Below are 25,254 nucleotides of genomic sequence, written 5' to 3' on the forward strand. Positions count from 1 at the left end.
TCTTTTCTTGCACACGTTCACATTCATTCTAACACACACTTCATTTCACCCACTTACACATGTATGCTCTCACACACAATTACACTGCTATTCTTACACACACACAATTACACATCCATGCTCACACACACAAATACACAACCATGCTCACACCAGGACCGGACTGGCCCACCGGGATACCGGGAAATTTCCGGCCGGGCGGATGGCAAACTAACATTGAAAACAGCCGCTGAGCGGCTGCGAGTGGGATTGGAAGCCTCCTCCGGCGCCAGGGGCAGGGTGCTGGAAATGTAATCTAAACGGCAGAAGCGTGCTGATGCCGCTGGCCGAAGCTACTTTAATACTTAAAAAAAAAAAAAAATTGTTAGTGGCATATAGGGGCTACAAGGCATTTCTGGAGGCAGAGTGTCATATAGGGGCTACAAGGCATTTCTGGAGGCAGAGTGTCATATATAATGGGTTAAAATGCATATCATGGGGCAGAGTGGCATATAGAAGGGTATAAGGCATATCAGGGAGGCAGAGTGGCATATAGGGGGGCATAAGGCTTTTCTGGAGGCAGAGTGCCCCATGATATGCCTTTTAACCCCCTTTATGCCACTCTGTCTCCAGTAATGCCTTTAAACCCCTGTATGCTACTCTGCCTCTATAAATGCCTTTTAACCCCCTATACGCCACTCTGCCTCCAGAAATGCCTTATACCCCCTATATGCCACTCTGTCCCATAATATGCCTTTTAACCCCCTCTATGGCAGAGTGGCAGATGTGCATAACTGGGGGGCAGGTTGGCAAATAAAAGGAAATAAAAACAAAAACCAAAAATGTCTCAATCATAGCTTTTATTAAATATGAAAAAATAGTTTACATGAATTAAAGAAGTTTCTTACAAGAATATCGTGAAGAATAATGTGATCACTGTTTTGTTCCACTGAATAAAATGGAACTTTTTCATCTAAAAATGATTCCATAATGTGTAATGTATTTAATTTATTAGGGGCTTTTAACACTTTTGCTTTCTGGCATTTAAATACAAATAATGTGATAAAAAAGTTTAAAAAAATGTTTTATAGTTATTTGTACGGCAAATAGTGTGACTCGGGTATGTATAAGGGGTGCGTGTGGGCATAAGAGCTTGACCGCAAGATAAACTATATGGGGCTTTCCAGGGCTGCTTTTCAGTCCCAGACCGGCCCTGGAAAGTACATATTATTATGTTATTTGCTGTGTTTAAAAAAACATCTGAATTCCAATAATGTTCATGTTCTAGGTGTTGTTGTTCAGACCAGAAACATCTTGCGAGAAAGTCTTAAAGAAAATATGACATCATTATATAGATAATGCATGTGAACAAGAACAGACTTGACCCTCATCAGATAGGTCTGATGAGGTAATGCTAACATTTTCTTGTGAAAAGTTCAGGATTAGAATGTTTGCAGATGTCAGTCATCGGGGGGGGGGGATTAACACAAACCGTTGGGAAGCAATGATCTGCCCATAACCTAAGAATACATATGCATTGATGTCTAATCCTTTCTTCATGAAACATGGTATAAACTTGTATAGTAAAAGCACTTCTCACATACAGTATATTGACAGATGTTTCCATGTTTTTGCTTGTTTACATAGTCTGGCAGGTTCGAGGTGCATTGAGTAATGGCTGGTGACTAGTGTATTAGATGCAGTCCTGAAGGTTTTCCAGATAGAACACATACTGCATTAAAATGTATTACAACATTTATATTGACTGTGATTGAAGCCTTTGCTCCTATGCAATCCAATAGAGACACTAGGCACATGCCTAGGCCTTTGAACTCTTGGAGGCCATGAGACTCGGATAATTTGTCCAACACACCTCACCAGAAGAACTGGAATTGTGTTGATTTGATCCATAAATAGTTGCCAGTGCTGTATTTATTGAGTCAGGCCTCCATGGTCACTGTCATGTCCCAGCTGGTGATCTGGTGAAACTCATGTTACATATTTTTTTTTGTATAAAAGTAGACTAACGCATATCCCTACTGAGTTGACCCCTGAGCTGGCCTACAGCATCTTGGGAATCGGATGTGGACCCACCTAGGAGAACAACCTATTGGCCTGGAGGATGGTTGCGGCAGTAGGGTGTCCTGTTTTTGAATCTGTATTTTATATAACGTGACTGTGATACGACACTATTTATTCAGCACTGATCAGGTTGATGTTCTAGTCATTCCTCGTGGAGCACAGACATTCTTATGTCGATATTACACTACATACTGCATATTTTTCTTTTTTTCTTGGATGGAAACCCTTTTAAGATTGGAAAGCATTCTCAATACCCTGAGTCAGTGGCTGGGGAACTCTTGTTGGAAACTCCCTGACTGGCTCCTCTGGTTTCATTTCAGCATTTTCTGTATACATGTTGTGACTGAACTGGAAAATAGGTTACAATCTCTTCCACTCAAACAATCCAGATTCTGTTGCAGTTCTGAGCTTGAAATGTTGCATTGCTCTCCACGACGGGGGGGGGGGGGGGTCTGGTTGGTAGGGTTAAAATGGACTCCAATATGCATTACAAAATAAAAATGAATTACAGGAACTAGACTCTTCTTTTGTTACTTAGGAAGCATAACGGGATACACCTGCTGTGGATGTAACCTCAATTCCTTCTCTCTTCATGTAATCCCAGACAGACCCAATGACTTTGAGATCAGGGCTCTGTAGGGGCCAAACTATCACTTCCAGGACTCCTTGTTATTCTTTACGCTGAAGATAGGTCTTTATGGCTTTGGCTGTGTGTTTGGGGTCGTTGTCATGCTGCAGAATAAATAGACCTCTTGGACTGATAGAGCCAAATCATTTTCTGTATAATTTTTAATAATAATAATTAATATATATTACAATACTATACTATTATTAAATTAATAATTTAGAAAAGCATAGCCGACTATCTTAAGTCAGTGCTAATGCAGTTTAATGTGGTACAGGTAAGGATCTGTATCCGTATCTCAATAAATGGTTCTATCCTCTTTATGTTAGTACTGTATATAATCCCATCATAATTTCTCACTTCACTTCTATAATTTAGGTCAATTGGGTCTTACACTGAGTGTAGATTTATATATAGCATAAACTAAAGCTTTAAACATAACCTGCACTGCATCCATGATTATATTAAGCAAACATTAAGCAAAAGGCTGTATTTGCTCATCATATATGCCTTGTCTCAAAAACGAACTTCAAAAATTGCAGCAATCCGGGATTTCTCCATCCATCATTTCTGCAGAACAACTTGACACCCCCTTGATGTATTCAGGAAACCTGAATCCTTTGGTACCCCACAGAAACTTCTTGAGGCTTTGGAGTACAAGCAGAGAGACGTGTGCCTGAGAGATTACAGGTTAAAGGGACAGGCGTTCTATACAGCCCCACCAATGAAGAATGTAAGGACTGTAATATGCATTATTTAAAACATACGTAAGCAGTGTTAAAGCAGTAGCAACACATGTTAAACCACAGAAGAGGAGGGCAACTTCTGTTTTGGGTAAATGCCTATTTTTATATATTTATTTTGGAAGAATAAATTTACTCACAGAGTACTTTCATATACATTATTCTTTAGAGGGATAGTAAGTTTGCGAGCCGGGCTCTCTCCACCTAATGTATCGGTTTGTCTTAGTCTGTCAATTCTCTTCTTGTCAGACCCCTTGAATATATGTATTGTATTAAATAAATAATATATAAAAGATATAAAATAATAATAAAGAGGAGGTGTCAGGGACCTTAACCTATCCCTTTTTGTTTTGTGTGTTTAGTGCCAGGAAAGTGATCTTACTTAAATCAACGAGCGTGCAGAGATAACCACACTTCTTTACAATGTATTGAAAATAATTCAGCAACAATATTTGCAATGATATATTTGTAATATAGTGCGATTGGTAAGAAACCTTGAGATGTACAGAACCATCTAAACCGTGACTTCAGAGTAGTGATGGACTTCCATGTCTGTATAAAAGGATACTATCATGAGAACAAATCCATGCTATTTATAGTTAAGTAAAAACTTAATTGTAACTTTTTTTTTATTAATTTCTTCTCAAATGTAAGCAGTCAAGACTCAAACGTAGTCAAATATTAATAATCTCCAAATCGACAAAAACCTATGAGAAGCACAAAGTTTAATGAATATGTAGTTTAGTGGGCAGGCATGTCACATCATTGATAAGTGGAAAGGAAACAATGGCACAGTTAGAAAACGAATTAGCACGTTCGATATCCGTACACAATTCTGCGTCCAGAAACATCAGACAAGAAATAACGCAACAGCATTGGTGAAATTTGGATTAGTATTCAGTATGAGCCCATGAGTTCCTGAAAGAACCTGCGAATACGCATTAGAAAAAAAAGGAAGATGTTTTCTTTCTCAGATTATGTTGCCTCAAGAACGGAAGTTGGTGTAACCCAAACAAGGTCACAAGGAGAGCTGACAGTGGAATATGCATTATACTAACCTCCAGCGAATCCTCCAGCACGGATACTGTATTATGATCTCTACAGAAAAAGAATTTATTTATGGATATCATAGAAATAGCTTTAAAACTGCATCTACGCTGGCTTGTACTCCACGGTATTCGTACAATAGCAATGTGATACATGAATGCATTTTCATCATATAAATCCAAGCTTAGAAAGTGGAAGTCCCTGGGGAAAATACTTTTCTCCTCAAGCATAATATCCAGTGCTGTATACAATGATGTAGGCCAACATTGACGAAATAAATAGTTTTTATTTATTTTTTTCCCAATAAATCTGCAGACCTGGAGGCTGCCATTGTTTTCACTCATGTGATAATTTAGGGGACGTTCCTTGATCAACACCAGATTTTGCGGACTCTGCTAATGAAGTCTGTTCCTCTTTCATTAGTCAGATTGTCAAGCTGGGTGATTGATACTGAGCTGTTCTTTTATTTACCACAGACGGTATGAATGCACCAATGTGACCTTGGCCATTCCCAGATGTAGCAGTTAAATGGGCAGTTTACCATTTTTATGAAGTTTTGTGTTGTTCGGTGGTTAGTTGCTGTCTTTCACAGGTTTACCTAACTGTACCGGACCCGGTTCATGAGGAACACCCAACTGCTCTACATCAACTGGCCAAAATCTTAGTTTAGAGCTGAGTTATTCACACTCTACATTCACTTGAGGACATCTAAGACTCCTAATTAGTGCTTTTGCTGCCAGTATCATGTTTGATATCCGTTTGTGTATCTTTAAATATCAAGGTTTCCACAAGGACATGTATCAGGCATTTAACACATTTGATGGGTCACTACATGATAGACCATTAAAGGGTTATTATTTAAAGAGCCTCAGGGTCTACCCATTTAGAAAGTTCCTAGGGACGCGTATGATCCCTGGATCTACAGCTTCACTAAACGGTAGGATTTTGCTGGTAATATTTAAACAGTATCTTTGGGATATGAAATATAAAAATAGAATATATACAGGTATGTAAAATAAATTGTTCATCATTAGAGAGGAACTAAAGAAGAAAAACACTGAACTATGCATTTAAACATACTGGGGTTATGATTCTGGTGCACATTGGTCATATCACCATAGCAACCAATGCAAAAGACCAATCAGTAAGAAGATGTTATTAGTTGCTATAGCAACATGACCACATCTTAAATTCCGGGGCTAATTCGCTTTTTTATACATAACCCTAACTGTGTACATCTATAGTTGAGATGGTTAAATATTTAACCCATTTCCTTTATGGGGCACTGAAAGGGTTAAAGCAGCTTCACTCTATCGATGTATCAAACTTGATACACGTCACATTGCTTAATAGTGAGAATTGTGAATTCCTTAGTTCAAGATTTAATTTGTTCTGTATTCGTCTGTAATCATCAGACGGCGCGATATGACATTTACTATTGTAATTTTATATCGTAAAATAAATTAAATGTTTTCTTCACATGAACAGCCATGAGTGAAATAAAATTAATAACCGTATCAAAGAAATGTCAAACCTACCCTTTCAAAATAAACTTTGTGCGTAAGTATTGTTTTATATTATTTTTTAATTTTTTTTGCATTCATAAAATTATTTTCCATCTCGTTGTAATTTGGCCCCTTTCACCCACTGTACTAAAGTAGACCTGCAAGCCACTTTTGACTTTACGACGGGCTTGTCTCTCTGCAGAGACAATGAATAACCCAGGTTAAAGATTTGCCTGCACAGTGATCCTTATAAAAATGTATTCAATAACTAATGTCAAGGGAAGTCTCTACCGCCCAGAACCACAAACAGTTATGGTAGAATCTACACCCCCTACCGTGTGCATTACAATGGTTTGCTCTTGGTGTTCTTTCTCTTTTATAGAATGTTCAAGGACACGGTGTGGGGGATCTGTTACACATATATATATAATCCCCTTTATCGGGCACAATTGGGATGGCTTCAATGTTGGGTTTTTTGTTGTTGCCTTCTCCTGGACCAACAGCAAGGCTGAACCTGATAGAGTTGTGTCTTTTTTCAACCTAAATTACTATGTTACTATTATTGTGTTCCTTTCACTTTGTTAATAGAGCTGACGGGGATCTTTGCACTGTGCAGCTCAGCATTAAGCAGCCTGTAATGGCACAGTGATCAGACTGCCTAGCAGGGGAGAGATGGGGAAGTGGAAGCTGCAGCAGTGAGTCATAAGGAGGAGGGGAGGAGGAGGGAGACATACACACTTCACACACACCCAGCACTCAGCAAAGCAACGTGCATCTGTGGGGCTCCATTGGAAGAAGCCAGGGTGCAGGCTGCTGCTGCTGCTGCTGCTGCTGCAAGGTAAAGACAATGGCATCCAGAATGCATGGGATTAGGGCTGGGGGAAGTGGTCACATATGATCTCCAGTGCTCAGGGATTAAGAGCATGAGATTACAGGCTTCTGATTCCTTGCAGCCAGGTTTGTAAAACATAGCTCTGCATAACGATCTGCCTGGATTACTTGCTTATATAGTGTATGCTTGGGGAGCTGAATACACTGATGACCTGCTCACATCAGATGACTGCCAGATGTAAGGAGGACTGCTCTGCTGGGCATTAGGTACCATCTCATATTTCTTAGGTGTTTTTTTTTTTTTTGCTCAATTTGCTCAGGATTTGTAGAAAAACAAAGGCAATGCCTGGGCTAGCTTTTGTTCATATGTCAGCCTAATGTGCTTGGGTGGTTTGTCCAGATGTCATATCAATAGCAAATGCTACAGAATGCAGCAATGTCAATAGCACTTGTGCTGGAAGACTAGCTTGCATTATACATCAAATGCTGGGACTTTCATTGCAAACATTTTGTGTATATATATATATATATATATATATATATATATATGTGTGTGTGTGTGTGTGTGTGTGTGTGTTCATACATGCTACATTTAGAAGATTTAGAATATTATATTTAAAATTACTGTGATTTGGCCATCAGGGTATAGACTGCAATACTGCAAAGCTCAGATAATGTATTTGTATGTAAAGGTCCATGGCTAGCTGAATTGAAATGATTGCTTATTTAAATAGTTGTGCAGTGTGTTGCAGATCTGCCTTGCACATCATTCTGTATATAGTATGCAGTGTTTTAGTAATGCAGAAGCAAGGGACTCAACGGCTGAGTGTGATCATCATGCCTGCTGCATGCTAGTGGCTCATTAAATTAAATATTCTCCTGGGCATGAATTTATTTATTACAGCTTTGGCAGTAAGCGTTATTCTGTATTTACTTGGCTGCTGGGAAATATTGATTGTTGGGGTTTAGGTTTACAATGTTGCATTCACTGAACATAAACAATAAGATTCATTTACCATCTAAATGGGGCAAGGACTACTTAAAGGTTTTTCAGGGTTTAAATGTCAGCATATTTGTGAATATATTGATCACGTGTGTTCAGCTTCTTCAAACTACAGGCTTTAGCATTATTAATATTGTATACATACCTATTACACAGTCCTGAATAATATAATGCTTTATAAATCATTATTATTAATAATATATTTTAAACAATCCATGCAAGCTCGAGCAGATCCCTTGTTACCTTTTGTTTTTGTAAATCCAAATTGCGATGCACTACTTGTTATGTCATGTTTATCCATTGTACAGCACTGCAGAATATGATGGCGCTTTATAAATCAATAAATAATAATACTGTGGTACAATGCAGAAACATTTATTATCTAAATCTAATATTTTATTTTTATGTTATTTCAAGGGGCCTGTTTATTTAAAATTAACAACGTAAGTATATTAATTACAACAGAAAAATATTTGGTGCCTTTTATTTTAAGAAGATCTTCTTTAGCTTTTTTTATCAGCATATATTTGTCTTATTCAATATATAGACAACTATATATTTCTAGAAGCAATAACTGTGGAATTTGCCAAGCCATGTTGTTAAGAACGCTACTCCTTAGAATGATGCAACCTAAGCACTTCAAACACATTTTTACTTTAATAAAGAAGGCAGCTCTGATTTTTAATCTTTGTTTTTAAAATGTCAGTTTAAACACATACAGTATTTGTCATTTTAATAAAAATATTAAAAAAGCAAAGAGAAAACAAAAAATATAGATTTGTTTTGCATTCTACAGCCCCATTCTCAGACTTTAAAAGTTTTGCCCTCTAATCTTATTTAACCAGGTAATAAGTTATTTATGAAGTTGGCAAGGTGCTCTGATTAGGTAAGGTTATGTTGATATGCATTTCTGATAAACTATTTCTCTCTGTCACAGCTTGTCTTCCCTGTGAAATTTCGCTTGATGAGAGGCATGTAACTACGGTGTTATTGTATTTGTTCCTCAAGAAAATATAGATGACAGAAAAACATTGAAAAACATTTTTTGGTCATCATGTACATTGTGTTGAAGCACTGAAATAAACATGATGAAAACCGAGGCTTCAGGAGAACGATCCAACCTACGCAGTGCCTCACCCCACAGAAATGCATACAGAACCGAGTTCCAGGCTCTGAAAAGCACCTTTGATAAGCCAAAATCTGATGGAGAAGATAAAACAAGAAATGAAGGGGATACCCCTCAAACGCAACAGACTAGGGGGCGGAGGTATGGATCAAATGTCAACAGAATCAAGAATCTCTTTATGCAGATGGGAATGGAACCAAGTGAAAATAATGGTGTTCCTACAAAACAAAAGACCAAGACTACGCACTCATCTCCACAAAGAAGAACTAAGCCAAAGGAATTTTTGGAAAAGAAAGAAAACAGTGACGTAAAACCCAAAACTACTATTTCTGAAAGGGTTAGCCGTTTTGACACTATTGATGGTTCATATTCTAAATTTACAGAAACTAGGAAGATGTTTGAGCACAGTATTAAGGATGCAGGGCATTCTGGCCGCTATTCCTCAAGGAAAGATAGGCGAGGATCAAATGAGCTTCTAGATGAAGGACGTGGAAGTAAATCTAATAGGGGCAGCAGTGATTCATTGGACAGTCTTAGTTCAAGGACAGAAGCTTTGTCACCAACAGTGAGCCAACTCAGTGCAGTGTTTGAAAATAGTGATTCGCAAAGTCCAAATATTCTGGACAAGAATGAAAATAATGGGTATTCAGTAACTGGTCATTACCCGTTGAACATAGCAACTTCTCCAGTTTCAGATTTTGAAAGTTATGGACATGCAAAAGACCCAAATTCTTGGGATACTGACACTGATTTATGCACTGATATTACACACGTGAAGAACAAGTCTGCTTCACAAGAAGATGTACATATTCATATTTCAACACTGACAAAGGAAATAAAAAAGGAAAAGAGTGTCGGCTGCAGTACTTCTAACGATATCATATCTCCTGGGAGTGAACATGGGGATGATGATAGTGTTAAAGATGGATCTTGTGTTGGCTACAATACAAAAAGAAGTGGACCCAAAACACAACATAATGATCTGTCCGAAGATTCTATTAACACTTTTGATAGGACTAAGTTAGGGGAACCACAAACAAATTCAGAAACCCATGACAATTTTACAGCCAATAGAAGCTCTGTTTCACCAACCTCTCTAGATGTTGGTACAAGTATGAGTGAACCCATTGGAGATATGAACAGCTACTCAAATACTCAAACATATCAACACTCTGACTATAATGTTTACAGAGTACGGTCAAGGTATAATACAGAGTGGGAGGAAACAGAACAAGATGAGGATGATGACAGTGATGAAAATAAATGTTATGAACCTGACATGGAGTTCTATGAGGTCCCTGGATTGCCAGAGGAGGATGAGTTTCCACCTAAACGGAAGATTCAGTTCAGTAAAGCGCCTATCAAAGTAAGCATATGTTTATATATTCTATTTGCAGTTAAATGTCAGGGAACCTGGCATCAGTGAAAAAAATGTTTCTGAACTAGGATACCTAATCAATTTCCTTTAATGAGGTTTTCTCCTCGCCCTATTCTTGCAAATGCTGCCTGAGCTCATCAACAAGAATCTACCAATTAACAGATGAACAATATTTTAATGGGAAGGTATAATCATGCAGATCCTCAGAACGAGATGTTTAAGTAGCTGATGTGGTGGGATACACACAATATTCCAGACTGCAAAGGGAAGGATTTGGGTGATAGTTCTACTTTAAGTCACTGAGACTTTGGTTGTGCTACAATTTATAATTAATTGTCTTGTTAGTTGAATGTTTTTCTAGAGAAATTATAGTGACAAGAATCTTACAATTATGGATCCAATTTTGCTCACACAACAAGGGCAAGCACACCACGTGTGAAATCCCATGGCTTGCTACCTTTGTACCTTAAATCAATGAATGGAGAAGGACCCATGATCTTGGATTACTCTTCTAGCAGTACTATACAGACCAGTGTTCAGTGGGGATGCTGACTCCCAATGGGAAAAGGTTGGCTTGGTTTAGCTGATATTGTGCATGTGCGTCTGTGTATGTGTGTATGTGTGTATGTATGCATGCCATTGGCTGAGTGTGGTGTGTGTCTGTGGCTGAGTGCGGTTATGTATGAGTCTGGGGGATGAGAGCAATATGTTTGTCTGTGGTTTTCATGGCCCTTTCTGAAATGCATTGCTCATTCAGTGAATCCAGCTGCTGATGGGTTTATGAGTATGTTCGTCACATCTGTTTCCAGTGTATTTATTGTTGATAGCCCACAAATTACATGTTGGGCAGCAACTGATTTCTCCTTAAGTCCAACAAAAGCTGGCATGGATCCATTATTATTGGACATGTATGCAGTCTTGCATTGGGCACCAAGAATGCCAGCTATGGTAAGACCAGGACAAAACACGATCCCTGCATGGCTTCAACTGTGAGACATTCGGATAATTTTTGGTGGCACTTTTTTGGCCTGAATGTTCATTGTGTTGTACATCTATATAAATATTTTATTGTGTAGAGATACGTTTGGATCCCTTGCGTCACTCCTGATCATGGTCTATTTCAGGGGTTCTCAAACTGCGGCCCTCCAGCTGCTGCAGGACTACATCTCCCATACTCCTCAGCCAGCTCCTTAGCTGAAGGAGCATTATGGGAGATGTAGTCCTGCAGCAGCTGGAGGGCCGCAGTTTGAGAACCCCTGGTCTATTTGATAAATTGCTCACTTTCTTTATAGAAGGATTACATTTTCCACACCATCTCTTCCTGACACTTCCCTATAGCTCTGATTAGTATAGGTGTGTCATATTAAGTTGGCCACAATTAATAGATGACTCATTCTTTTTTTTTTAAAGAATTGGGTCGATTTGTCATCTTTGGTCAATGTTGCTTCATTCAGTAACACTCCCAAAACCTTTGATTGTGGTAACCATTATTCAAAATATTGACTTATTCCTCATATATTATCTTCTGAGACAACCTATGTGGTGACTAATTCATTTCAGAAGCCACAAAATACATTTATATAAAAAAGTGATTATTGTGGAAGGTTTGTGATGTTGACTTTTCATTTTACAAATCTACGGCTAATTCAAATACCACGAACATTCCATTGGTTGCTTTGGTGATAAGATCAAATTTCAAGCTTTGCACTAGAATCACGAAACTACGTATTATATAGCAATATATATTATGTTACAATTTTGAGAATTAACTCTTAATTATTTTGTTCAATAGAGAATGACAAAAAAAGTTAAGACGAGAGCAACAGTACTTTCTAGAAGGAAATTTGCATGACAGATCCAGGGTAGCTCGCAAATAGTTAAGTCAGTTCCCAATTGACTTGTTATGTATCTGACTTTTAGATTAGCGTGTACTGAATTTTATAGGGTTCATATGACTGCTTTAATACATATTTTGTCATCTTTGGATGATACGTAGTAGGTAACAAATCACATTTGTATGGATATGAATGAAACATTGTGTTGGCTCTGTTCAAAATGCCATTTTTTTTTGTATAAGATAATATAGAATCAAATTGCTCTTCTTTATAAGGGCATCATAAGATTTCTTTTTTTTTTTATTTAATTCCTAAATGTTAAGATTGTAACATTTCATAAGAAGTGCTCATTTTACAAATAAACTACTATATTGCTCTGAATAATTTTTTATATCTGTGTTGTAGGCATTTTGTGTGGAATGCATTTGGATTTAAAATGTATTATCTGAGCGTCAGATTTAGGCTTAACTTAGTTTTCTCCATCTGTTGTAGAAATGCATGTAGGGACTACCCTTTCTAGATCAGTGCATGTTCTCATGTTTTTCTCTTATGGTTGGACAGAGAATTGTGGTAGTTGTATGCCTGGAGACATAGTAGTTGCTTAAACTTGCCTCCTGTTACCATTAATAGTTAATAAGGAATGCTAACAATTAACCCTGTGATATTAATGTTTGGCCATTGCTAGGCTATTGGCCAATGATCCTTTAACTCGCATGCTGTATACGACAACCAAGCATATTGTATTACATGGTGTGTTTTATACATTATTCTGTCTGACAAGTATGTTAAGGTTGTAAAAAAATCTTTATGAATTACAAAAAAAAAAACGCATCAAACATTCATTTTGAAACATTATAGGCTGCTGGAAAATATTACTGTGTTGGTTCTGTTTTTTTTTTTTTATATATATATATATATCTTTTTCTGCTCTTTTTTTCCTCTAATTTAATGCAATAGTATTAAATTAAAATTATTTGATTAATTGTAATGGAAGTAATTGTTTTGGAGGTGGCTACAGCTATATTGCTACTATTAGACCTTCCTGTTCACTATACACTTTCATGATTTTATAAAATCTCTAAAAGTATATATGTGGTTTATATATTTTTTAAGACTCGTATCATTGACTTATTCTATAAACCAATAATTGTATGTCATAATAATTCCCCCATGTTATATAATTGGGGAAAACATTATTCATAATGGCAAATAATATCCTGTGTTTTATATAGTTGCTTTTGGAAAGAAATTTTCAGCGCATGTGCGGGACGGATAGAAAGCATCCTTGTATATTCCCCTCTCTGTTTCCGCCAATCTCTTTTAAATGCATATCTTGCTAATTTTGTGTTGAGTTGCAAGTCCCACAAAATGCAGTTAGCCTAAGTATTATTGGCCAGGATTTATTGCTGACAATAAATCAGCCACAAGTAATTGAATAGAAAAGAAACCTCGCATTGATTGCAATAGAAAAAGTTAGATTTAAAATGATATATTTTATATAAATCATTGAAACTGGGCCAATATATCTCAATTTTGTATCTGCTATGTTCTATTGATATATATGATTGTTGCTCTTTATTTATTTATGATATGGTCATTGATAGTAGCCCAATTCCGTTGTCATGTGGTTATGTATCCATATCCTATTTCTGCTTGCAATGGTTTCTAATATTTTATTGTTGTTGCCTAACTTTATGTGCTATTTTGTTTTGATCTGGGGTCTGAAGAAATCAATATGGCTTCTAATTTCTGCACAGATAGCTCTGACACTTAAATATAACAACAATTGTTGATTTGCGGGCCAAATATGGGGCTCGTCCACTGGTGTTCCTGTCTCCTTAGAGGACCACTTTGAGGAGCACTTTTGGCCATTACAAAAACCTAACACGGGGCCTGAGAAACCCCAGCGGCCAGGAAGCCATGACTAATACGTTACTGCTGAAGCTTGACCTTGCTGGATATTATATATGGGAATGTATATAGCTCTAGCATTTAACTTGAAAACATATTGATAGGCTCTCGTATAGATCGGTCAGGATCTGAAATTCTTCTGATGTTTGTCAGCCTTTGATTTAATGGTGTGGATTTACTATTCCTATAGCATTTGCTTCTAGCAATAATATTAACCCCTTTATGGATTGGTAATAATACAGTAATGCAAATAAGTCATATGATGTATAATATATTACTTATAACTTATTTAGCTGCCATACCTGGAATAATCTCATGTGATCGGTCAACAAAAAGGGATTTACCCTACCATTAATTTGGCCTCTTTGGAACTAGAATTCAAAACACTGACTATACATCCTACCAAACAAACAGAATGGAGACTTGAGAAGCTTGGAGATTCCCATGTTCCCTATTTATCATCATTGCACCAATTAGTAAATATGTTATTTAATCACAATAGAACTTCAAGACAGTAAAATTTGAATTGACTTCCATTCATTCGCTATTATTGTTATGTCGATAACATGTGCTCTTGCGGATGCAGTTTTACAACGTAAGACGGGACGTGGGGCTGATTCTGGTTATGTAACAAACCTTCTAGAACCTTCTGTTTATTGTATTAAAAAGGAGTTTCTTGGGCTTATATCAATAAACAGCGGTTCTTCTTGCGTTCTTGATTGGCTAGCATATGTAGGCAGCCTTCTATGATTGGTTGGATTTATTGTTGTCAAGGAGCCAGGATTAATCTGATCTGAAACAGGACATTATCCCTACACAGCGCAGCGGTGGAAATGGGAAATAAATCTTTGTGTTTTAAAGCTGATCATTTTTTGGTTTCTGGTTTAAAATCGCGTCATACTGAGGACTGGCATTAGAATACAAAAAAAAGAAAAAAAAATGGATGGTAGGATCCAGATTTTATCAATAAAAAAACAATATGAAATACCGTTGCTGGCTGTGACATTTTACAGGACTGCTGGTGGATATACAATTATTGGGTAAAATATTTCAAGCTTTGATAATGTGAAAAACTTCTCATCACAGTTTTTTGAACAATTACAGTTAAGTACACAAAACAAACATTTGTATAGATGTAAAACAATAAGTAAATATGCAGTAGAACCCAAGTGTATACACCTTAAGTGTATATATATATGGAGACATCCCCCTTTTCTCAGGATTTGGATGGTTATTCCTCCCCTTTTGTTGTTACTGTCCCTCCTTTGGCAGGGGCTAATTTGCTCAAGCAACCTTTCCTTTTGCTGGTTTCTGATCTGTGATAATCAACGTTTTGCATAATATATATATATATATATATACAGTATATATAATATATTATATTGCTACACATTGAGTTTTCTGCATGAGTTAGGTGGCATTTCATTCCAAGTTCTGACCTGGGATCATCATAGAAACTTTAGAACTTTTTATTTGCATTGAATGAAAATGCAGAAGAGAACTAATAGTGAATAGCAAGAATTGGACACGGGAAGTGGCCTTCGTGTCTTGTGCTCCCGCGTGATGCATGGGGAAATCATCTGGATTAGTAGTTTTCCTCTAATTTTCCCTTCTCGCCATGAAGGTACCTTCTCCATGTTTTCAAAAAATGGAGACTGAACAAGATGTTCTGTATTCTTTATTCAAGGTTCGAATGCCAGCGTGTACCAGACTTTATAGGGCAGATAACATCACTTTTAAATCTTTACTGAATGAGCAGTTGATTCTCTGTGTTCTTTTTGTTTTTAATCCCTTTGCAAAAGAAAATAAGTCACAGAGAAGACTATTTAGAAATATTAACCTACAAAATGTAACAACAACAAAAAAACAGACAGATGGGCCATTGTTTCTACTGATTAGACACAAAGTTCACCACCGCGATTGTAATGTTCTGCTCTGGTCACATGGAAGAGCTTAATAATTCTTCAAAAATGCATATAAGCATTTAAAGCTGTGCGGACTGCTCGTGTCTCTAGGGTTAGACAGTAACAGCTGCTGGGGTTGTTCTATTTTTGTTGCTCACAATCAATATCCATTTTAAATGTCCCATGAGATATTGCGCTTGCAAATGGACTGTGGCGCAAGATCAGAATGAATGACATTTTTAATAGTGATGCCATCTTTCGATCCCATTTTAACTCTTTGTATGGTGAATGGGATTGCATGCTTTCTTGTTTATGCTATTACTTACCAAACGCCGCATTTTAATAAGGGGCTCGACAAAATCCAGATATCAGGTCACTGGGTGGCCACCTAGGGTGTCACCTGCTGGACACACAAACTGGTTTGCAAGATAAGAGGCTAAGAAAAGACTAAGGGATCGCAATATGTATAGCTTGGATTCGGGATAGTTTATAGCAACGTGTAATGTTTATTTCCAAGGAGGAGAAATGTCATAGTGGAAGACTGAAGGGTCAGATGCTTAGATGTAATGTTAGATTCACTTTATGGAGTAAGTGGTAGATAAATGGAACAGCCTCCCAGATGAAGTGGTAGAGGCTAATGCAATAAGATAATTTAAACATGCATGGGATATGATATGGTTACCCTGCATTTAACACGAGACCAAAGCCTTCAAGCTCTATGTTTCTATGAAGCAGGAACGCATTAAGGTTATGTGATGCCACATCATGTGACCATACAAGAGAAGCTCCGCTGTTTAGCCTCCCGCTTAAACAGCAGATTTGTCGAGTCCCGGTTTAGTAGATGTAACGGACACACTGAGTATTGTCTCAAAATGTAGCACAGCATTGCAGATGGTGTTTATTACTGCAATAAACCAAGGTGACCTATATTCCTTACTGTTGGATTAACCTTGAAAAATAACTGTAGCACATAAGGAATTGTCTATATCATAGCTGACAAGAGCCCCAAATGTGCAGGGATACTATTTGTTTTGTGGGACTGCTTGCAGCTTCACATGCCCAAGGTCCCAATCGGGAGTTGGGCATGCTGGAGAAGGTAAGCAGGGTCAGATACATCATCACATACACACTGATGTCCTTGTTTGGGGCATTGAGAGGTTGGGAAGTATACCAGAATGTTAGCACTCACGGCAGGTAGTAAAAGGTTTGTCTGTAAATGTTCCGTTGTAACTGAATCACGTATCCCACGTATCCCACGTATCCCACCATCTCATTTGTGATTGGATATTTGTATCACCGCTTTTTAAATATTTGTAACATGTTTGTGTCTGTGGCAGCCTTTTTGGTGGCCACTGTAGGGTTAATGAATTCAATAAAACAGGTGCAGCCTAGTGAGCCATGTACAATGAACCTTGCACACGTTTCCTCCGGTTTACACGTTAGTACTAATGCTTTGTCTGCACATTGTCCTGAACTGCCTCGATCCTGCGATGATCTTGCAGTATTAGTTGAGCAATCATTTAAGGAACTTTACTCCTTGTGTTTATCGTTCATCTGCTAAATTCCCATGGCCAAACGGGAGCAAAGGATGATGAAGGAAGTTTTAGACAACGCACTCTTGAAGAATAAATGTGTCATTTGTAAATTAGCTCACAAAGTGTCTTCATCAGTCTCCGTGTGAACAGGGAATTAATGTTCTATGTTCACAACTCTCTCGGCTGTTATGACAAGTGAAGGAGAGACGTGATTAATTCGGCTGTGATTGAGCAGGTAAAAGCTTACAGATAAGGCATTTAATTTACGCGTGTGAAGTTACAGCATCCCAATGCTACCCCAAATTCTGGGTTTTTATGTTTGTGAAAAGTAACAACAAGTAACCTCCAGGCAAAGTTCATAGGTGGAAGAATAGCGATTGTTAGAAGAGTTGGGACTATATTTACTCTTACATACTGTATATATGGCAAAAAAAGACTCCCATATTAATTTAATGAAGGTGAGGATATGTAATACACATAAAGAAAAAAGGCGATTATATATCATTATAGATCATTTAAGAGGCTGGAATTAGAATAGAAGTATAGGTAATTAATAGATAGTACATAGGAAATATACAGTTAGAGATTGGATTAAGGAGGTAGGTGGGGCCAATTGAAGCTCCTCCCACCCTGCTTATAAGACACTACTCTTGATGCTCGACAGCTGCCGAACTAGCACTCACAAGGGCAAAACCAAAAGTCTCAACATCAGAAGGATAAAAAAGTATTTTCTCACTCACTCCTACTCACACTCTCTTTCTCACGCTCATGCTGTCTCACTCATACTCTCTCACACACTCTATCAACGTCTCCCTACCTCCCGCGCTCCTGTCTCCTTTCCAGCAGCTCCGCTGCATCTTCTTGTTCTTCTGTCTTCATCAAGTTCTCCTTGTGTCTTCTGTCTTCATCCGTGAACCAGGCCTCCCACAGAGAAAGAGAGGCATTTGTGCACCACATTATCTCAGTGACCCTTTTAGGCATTATTCTGGCCTATCGGAGTACTTCTGCAAAAGAGCGGAGTCATGAAGACACCCTCTCCCCCGTTGTCCCCCGTTGTCCCCCGTTGTCCCTGTTACAAAAGTACTCCAGGGGGTCAGGATTATTCAGAAGTGGACGAAGAAAAAAGACATGGAAAAAAGCCAACAAAGACAGAAGAAAGAAGCACAGGAAGATGCAAGACAAGAAACAGAGCTGCTGGAGACAGGGATATGGAAGCGGTAGGCAGAGAAGGTAGGGAGACATTTAGAATGTCTAACCCTCGACTATAGACGGCCCCCCCTAATTTAAAGATTTAAATAAGGGAAAATAGTGCAGCCTACTATTAGGACACAGTGATAAAGGACTTCTGTACGCCTATGAAGATATTCCATTAAGAATAACCCGTTTCCAGCTACAATAGTCATTTACAACATTAACATGTTATTTTAATAGATACCATTTGCTTTTCTTTAAAAAAAAAAACCAAGGAAATATCTAAGTGACCCAAAAGTGTGGAAAGCTCAAAAAATCAGAGTAATGCAAATCTACTCTTATGGCAAGTGATAGCAATATATCAGAGATAGAATAAGCAGGTTAGGGGCAACATCACCAACCTGCTACCCCTGTCGGAATACTGCCTATTGCCTAGTTATAAGAAAAAAACATAATTCTGACGTATTAGTGTCACAAAACCACCACGAATCACTTAGCAATACTGTCAATCAGGCCCAAATATGTTTGAGTCTGGCAATTGCCTTAATGTGCAGCATCATGAGCAGTGTGACCACCATCATTAATTTTTTTAGGATTACATATATATGTATCAACCTATATCTGTTATGCAGTAAGCAGGCTGCCTTCCAATGCCCCCACAAACAGGGCATGAGCTGAGAATAAACCATATTTAATATCGGCTGTCATTAAAGGCTTCTGAATTGGCTAGGCATAATCTCCGTCTATTTCTGTCATTCTGGAGTGATTTTATTTAAACCTTTTATCAGTGTGTGCAGCTGTTTCGCTTGGATTGGTTAAATAATATGTATGGTAGAAGGCAGGAGATGTACAGTAATTGCTGTGCCGGAGCTGTTATTTCCAACTTCTATGGAATTGCAGTACTGAAAGTATGGCCTGCCAGGAAGAGGCAGAAATCTAACAGACGTATCTGATTATCTTGTAGGAAGCGGTAACTAGGGTGCTTTATAGGACGGGCTGTGGGGGACTCGTTTCTTCACCTATATTTAACGCTTTAAGATAATGCTGTTTTTATGAATTGTAAGCACTGTAGAGGCACACTGACAGCACTGGAAACACTAAATAATCATGACCATAATCAATCAGCACTTCAGCTACTGTGGAGCTTCATTCAGGTAATAGTCTGCACCATCAAAAAAACACATCTATTAGTGGCCCAGCATCAGGGACCTACTGGGGATTTAAGTCGGCACTGGTGCTTTAAGGCCAGGAGCCAATAAATGTCCTATGTGTGGCTTCCTGCTGGGTAAACGTAGAAGCATGCTATACTCTTACACTCTCTCATTTTCATACTTGGGAACTTCTGGGCTCTGGCTACCTGGAACCTTCCCTTGTGGGACACGGCCAGGACTGATCTTCCAGGCTTTAACGGGGGAAAAAAAAGAATATTGTCTGCAAGAAGCAATGGAAGGAATGGGAAAGGGGTGTACAGTAGCACTATTAAGTTGCAGAAGCAGATGAATTGTTGTTCCAACAGAGCGGTACTTTTTAAGTGCAGATATTTCATTTAACTTAGGGGAAAAACTGTAGGGCCAGCTACATTATCCTGGCTTCTGCTGCAGTGCACATTGGATGTTTGCACGCTGCCTTTCTTACTTTAATATTGTATTTTTAGGAGCATGTATGCAAACTGCTCTACAAAATTATTGGTGCGGCACTGACATAAATGCCAGAGATCGTGATATTCTGATGGAAAGTAAGAGTTTTATCTTAGCAAAAGAAACAAACAGAAAAGCTATAATTTTCTATTGTTCTCTGATCATCCTACCGACTGCCATCTGTGAAACAAATTAGCACAGCTTCCCGCTACCACAGTCCCACAGATGACTAAAGTGCCCTTCTTTTAACCAAGCCTGACATATTATTATTACTTTTTAAAACTGTGACAAAATCAATGCAACCACTGTCTCGTGACCTTTTGATTTATTTTTAATTTACTGTTTATGTAGTTTTAAACTAAATGAGAGATTATTTAGATTGCTAACCGATGATGATGATGCACAAGTACACAGACCACTCACTCTTCATGGAGCTGGAAAAATTGACGTTTTTACATTACATGTAAAATTGATGTGTTTTTTTCTTTTTTTCCAAGGCGTTGGAAAACTAGACTATGCCATTTGAGCTCTGATTGACTTGCTTACATTTGAGTTGGGATGATGTGCTACAACACAAGAGTGGACAGCATACTTAAGTACACTACCCAATTAAGTAGAAACATGCAAGGGAGGGAAACGATCACAGAAGTTTAGTTTTCTCATTGAACTTAAAAATAAACACATGCTCCAATTTGCATAAAAAGGATACCAGCGTGTGTGTCTATAATGCCGTTTAAATGTAAATAACCCTAGCTAGCCTGTTCCAGGGTGTTCCTGTTAAGGGTGTTTTATGAAGGCAAAGCCATTGACTTCTCCTGACTCCCTAGTCTGTACAGCAGGAAAAACAAATACAGATGTCTGAAGGAAAAATAATTATAGATAATATTTTATTGTTAAAATAGAAGCTTTGAGATGTTATTAGAATTTTGTGTTTATCACAGTATTATTTCTCTTTTATTTCTAATACCATTCGCCCAATGCTTAAAAATAAATACCGTATTTTGGGAATATGTCCTGTTTTTTAAAAGAAAATTTTCAAGAAATATTTCGTGTGACTCATCGCGAAAGGGGCTACTTGTATGAAATCCCTGTGGTGTGTATGGAAAGTTACTTACAGCGTAACAGTACTCGTTCTGCTAATAGTATTCTTTCCAATAAACAACACATTTTTGGCTTCACATCTGTTCGCTGCTAACACAGTCTAATAGACTTTACAGATAACATGTGTAGCTCCCACCGGGGAGTCTAAGCATTGTCTATCTGGAAAAAAAAAAAAATATTAGGGCAGTGCATTAGAAAACATCCATTATAAGCTTCTTAAAGAATTTTCCCCTTTCTATATTTATTTATGTAACCATAATACAAAATTATATTTATTCTCACTTCTGTTGTGTTTTTTTTTTTTTGCTTTTTTTTCCAGCACTGACTATAGGAAGATAAAATAACTAGGTTTTAAAATATAAGGTGAAGGCTACAAGGATTATGTCCTATACAAAAGACTTCATGTTTTGTATTCCATTAAATCAGGATCTGAGTCATTATTGCAATTTCTTACTGTTCTATAAAGGCAGTGTTTCAGTTAGACATAAATGTATTGCCAAGGTCACTAATGTATTTCAGATCACAGCTGGGAATATATGAAGCTTCTCACTAAATTACTTTGTATCAAATTTTGTAGGTCACACCAGATAAATGTGTTGTTCAATATGTGCATAACTTGTCGATCATGTTTATAACTTTTTTGACTTATCTTACATTGGTTTCCATAGAAGGATCAATTTCGGGCTCCTAAAATTGTCTGAAATTCTACATACATTTGATCCAACAACTGTAACAGTATTACTTATGTGTAAGAAAAAAATCTCAGGATGGCATAAAGCTTTTAAATGAATTAGTATTAATATATATATTTATTAGAATTATACATTATCATTTGTATTTGCTTATCTTGTCCTTTTAATGGTTCTTGCTGCTATAGCAGATGAAGCCTCTTGCTTCTGTTTCCTAAATCATGGAGAGCCACACGTTTTGTTGCTCCTACTTGGTCGACCTAATAGACAATAAAAAATACCCATGACTCACTAACTTTTCTTGCTTGTTGATCAGATCATTATATCGTTACATCACGTTACCTCGATGGAGCAAAAAAAAAATTGACAGTAACATTAGCAATTCTACGACATACTGTTACAGAAGGAGAAGAGGGTCTTGCTCTTGTGAGTTTATAATCTTTAAGGAGGTTGAGATAGAATTTAGACAGAAGAAGAAGAGGGGTTCCTTGGCTCATTGTCATTTGATTGTAGCAAGGGTCTCAGTGTAACCATCTGGCTTATGAACGTTTAAGGGGGTTGTTACTTTCAGTGGGGAATGTCACCCAAAAAAAAACTCTATAATAGTGACCTCCTTTTTAGTGTTGAACCTGGTTTTGCAACATGACAATTTTTGCTGGCATGATGAGCCCATTACTAAACCATTTCTGAAGAATGTCCTCGCTATTACAAGTAATCTGCGTAATAACCTAAAAAAAAATGTTTTTACTTTAAAAAATGGACAGAAATATATTGATGGAAATATTTGAAAGCCAGACAGGCCTGTATCAATGTGGGACCTAATTCTATATTCCTTATATAAACCTGTCTTAATAGCTTTCATCTTTACCTAATTTATTGGTTTATCTAAGACCCTCTGAATGTACATACTGTAAGAAGCACTGCGTAAATTGTTAGTGTTATATAAATAAAATATAATAATAAAGGATAATATAAAATTGGAACTTTTTTAACTGAACGGTTCAACGTAGCCCAGTGACAAAGAACCCAGACGCCAGGCACTCTTAGCTTAACCCTTTTTTTGTATTAGAATTAACAGGTTATAGTTTTTTGCTGTGTGTCCTTCTGTCCTCCAGGGTATGTTCTTGCGACAAACTGTAATTGTCTTGGGAATTGGCTGTGTTGTGTTTGTCAAGACTGTTTCTATACTTAGAAATGTACATTTTCAGATTGAACTGCCTTAAAGGGGCAGTTTATTGTCCCTGACAGCCTCACCCAAAAATAATATTAAAGTCCTCCTGCGTGGTTTGGCGGTTTCTGCCACTCATTCGCTACGTCAAGCAAACCACTGCAAGCACTTACTGTCCATGTGCATAAGAGAGAAAATAGGTAGAATGAATGGTAGGATGAAAGCGGGAAAGGCTTTTCACTATGATCTGGGCTTTGTCCTTTGTGTGTGGCTGTCCATTATTATGTCTTATGCCAGATGGTGTTGAGTTGAATCTAATAAAACCCTTCTACAAATTTAAAATATGCATTAAACCCACTTTTGCTGAAAGGGTTAATGGTATTATAACACACAATACTCCTGTATAGAGTTCTGTTAATCTAGTAGATTAAATGAAGGGGTTTCTAACAACATTTTCAAACCTCTTCGTAGCTTAATGTATTTTTATTAGACTAAAGAACATTTTTTATTTGGTTTTCTTTTTTGTTATAATTTGCACCTGTTCATACCGGTTTATTTATACTGTAGACTTTCTGTCGATTTCTCAAGTGAATATGGCATTTAGAACTTTATATAAGGAACCTAAAAGCTATAATTGTGTTTAACACAAAGAATGAATGTCATTATTGCAAAAAACATGGTGAGAAACCATAAGAAAAAAAGTGAAACCGAATGAAGAAGGAATAAGAAAAGAGAGAAAGCTAGAACTACGAGGAAGTGGGTGATTGCAGGATTTCCTGAAATACAAAATTAAGTCTGGCAGCCAATCTGTGGAGAAAGTAACGTAAAACATAGAGTAAGATAATATTTGTAATATCAGAATATAAGACCCGAAGAAGGGTATTATCCAGCATAATGTAATTGTAGAGGTGAAGGCCTTGAAATAAGAGTCCTAAAGATGGAAAGTCATAATCTTAAATTATCCATTGTAATTGAGAGTAAGATTGTAAGCGGTGTGAGATTGTGTCTGTAGTGGTTTAAATTACGAACCCATATGTCCACTGAACGTTTGAAATCTGTGAAGGATTAAGCGTGGTGTTGGTGGTCATCATGTGGATAGGCGCTCTGGTGGGATGCAGCCAGCATGGTTTGTAATACATTTCCAAATGAGATTGGTTTGATTTTTGTTAAAATACAAGTAACTTTTTTTTTACGTTGAGATTACAGTATAGAAATTTTACCCAGTAACATGACATTTGGATGTATGGCGTTTTCTTAATTATGTATGATTTGAGTTAATGTGCTTAATGTGAGCATCATCAGGAATTAGGAAAAATGGGCAGCAAGATGTGTTCGGCCGATCAGCTGGGCTGTGGGGAAAGGGGCAATGGATAGAGAGGATTCTGCAGAATGGACAACATGAAGATTTAAAGGAACTACACACCTTTCGTATGCATTAAAGTGCATATGTTGGCTGAAGCGTCCCTTTAATCCGACGTGTTGAATGTTCTACGTATTAGTGACACATATGAAGACGTGAGTGTTATTTTCAGATGTTAGCTGTGCAGGGCCTCGAAGGATGTTTTTTCCTCTCCTGTGATCAAGCTGCTGGAGCTGTTAAGTTTGTTACAATTTATAAAAACCTTGTAAAGGATGGCAACTGTATTGGTGCAGTGTATTTACAAGGAACAGCCACCCCTCTAATATTTTAGAAGAATAGACAAATCTCAGGTTTAGATTCATTTTTCACCAATTATAGTATTCAATATGATATTTATTCGATAAGCATTGTAAATGCCCTCTGTCCACTACTTTAGCCTACTGCCATTTGTGAATGCATTGGAAGTAATGTAGATGCTTCCTGTACCCATGCATGCGCAGTGGCAGCTAGTGCTAGGGGTCATCCAGTCCAGGCATAGTCAAATGTGCAATATGTACAGAAATAACAGAGATTTGTATATAATGGCCCCAGAGTGGTGCTTTAG

At 37.5% G+C, this 25,254-nt stretch overlaps 1 protein-coding gene across 4 annotated transcripts in view; it reads left to right on the forward strand.

Moving 5' to 3' along the window:
• Window positions 1-6,884: 6,884 nt before the first annotated feature.
• Window positions 6,885-25,254, forward strand: part of PPP1R9A (protein phosphatase 1 regulatory subunit 9A) — an 85,423-nt gene continuing 67,053 nt past the window's right edge. For 2 of the 4 annotated variants that reach the window (XM_053468404.1, XM_053468405.1), the window contains exons 1-2: window positions 6,886-7,079; window positions 8,753-10,307. In XM_053468404.1, the coding sequence (XP_053324379.1) occupies window positions 8,901-10,307 (1,407 nt within the window). In that variant the 5' untranslated portion in view covers window positions 6,886-7,079; window positions 8,753-8,900. Of the gene's footprint in view, window positions 7,080-8,752; window positions 10,308-25,254 lie in introns of all 4 variants that reach the window. The other 2 variants (XM_053468402.1, XM_053468403.1) reach the window with 2 other exon arrangements.

Source organism: Spea bombifrons, chromosome 5 (assembly GCF_027358695.1).
Source record: "Spea bombifrons isolate aSpeBom1 chromosome 5, aSpeBom1.2.pri, whole genome shotgun sequence".
Classification (NCBI taxonomy): Eukaryota; Metazoa; Chordata; class Amphibia; order Anura; family Pelobatidae; genus Spea; species Spea bombifrons.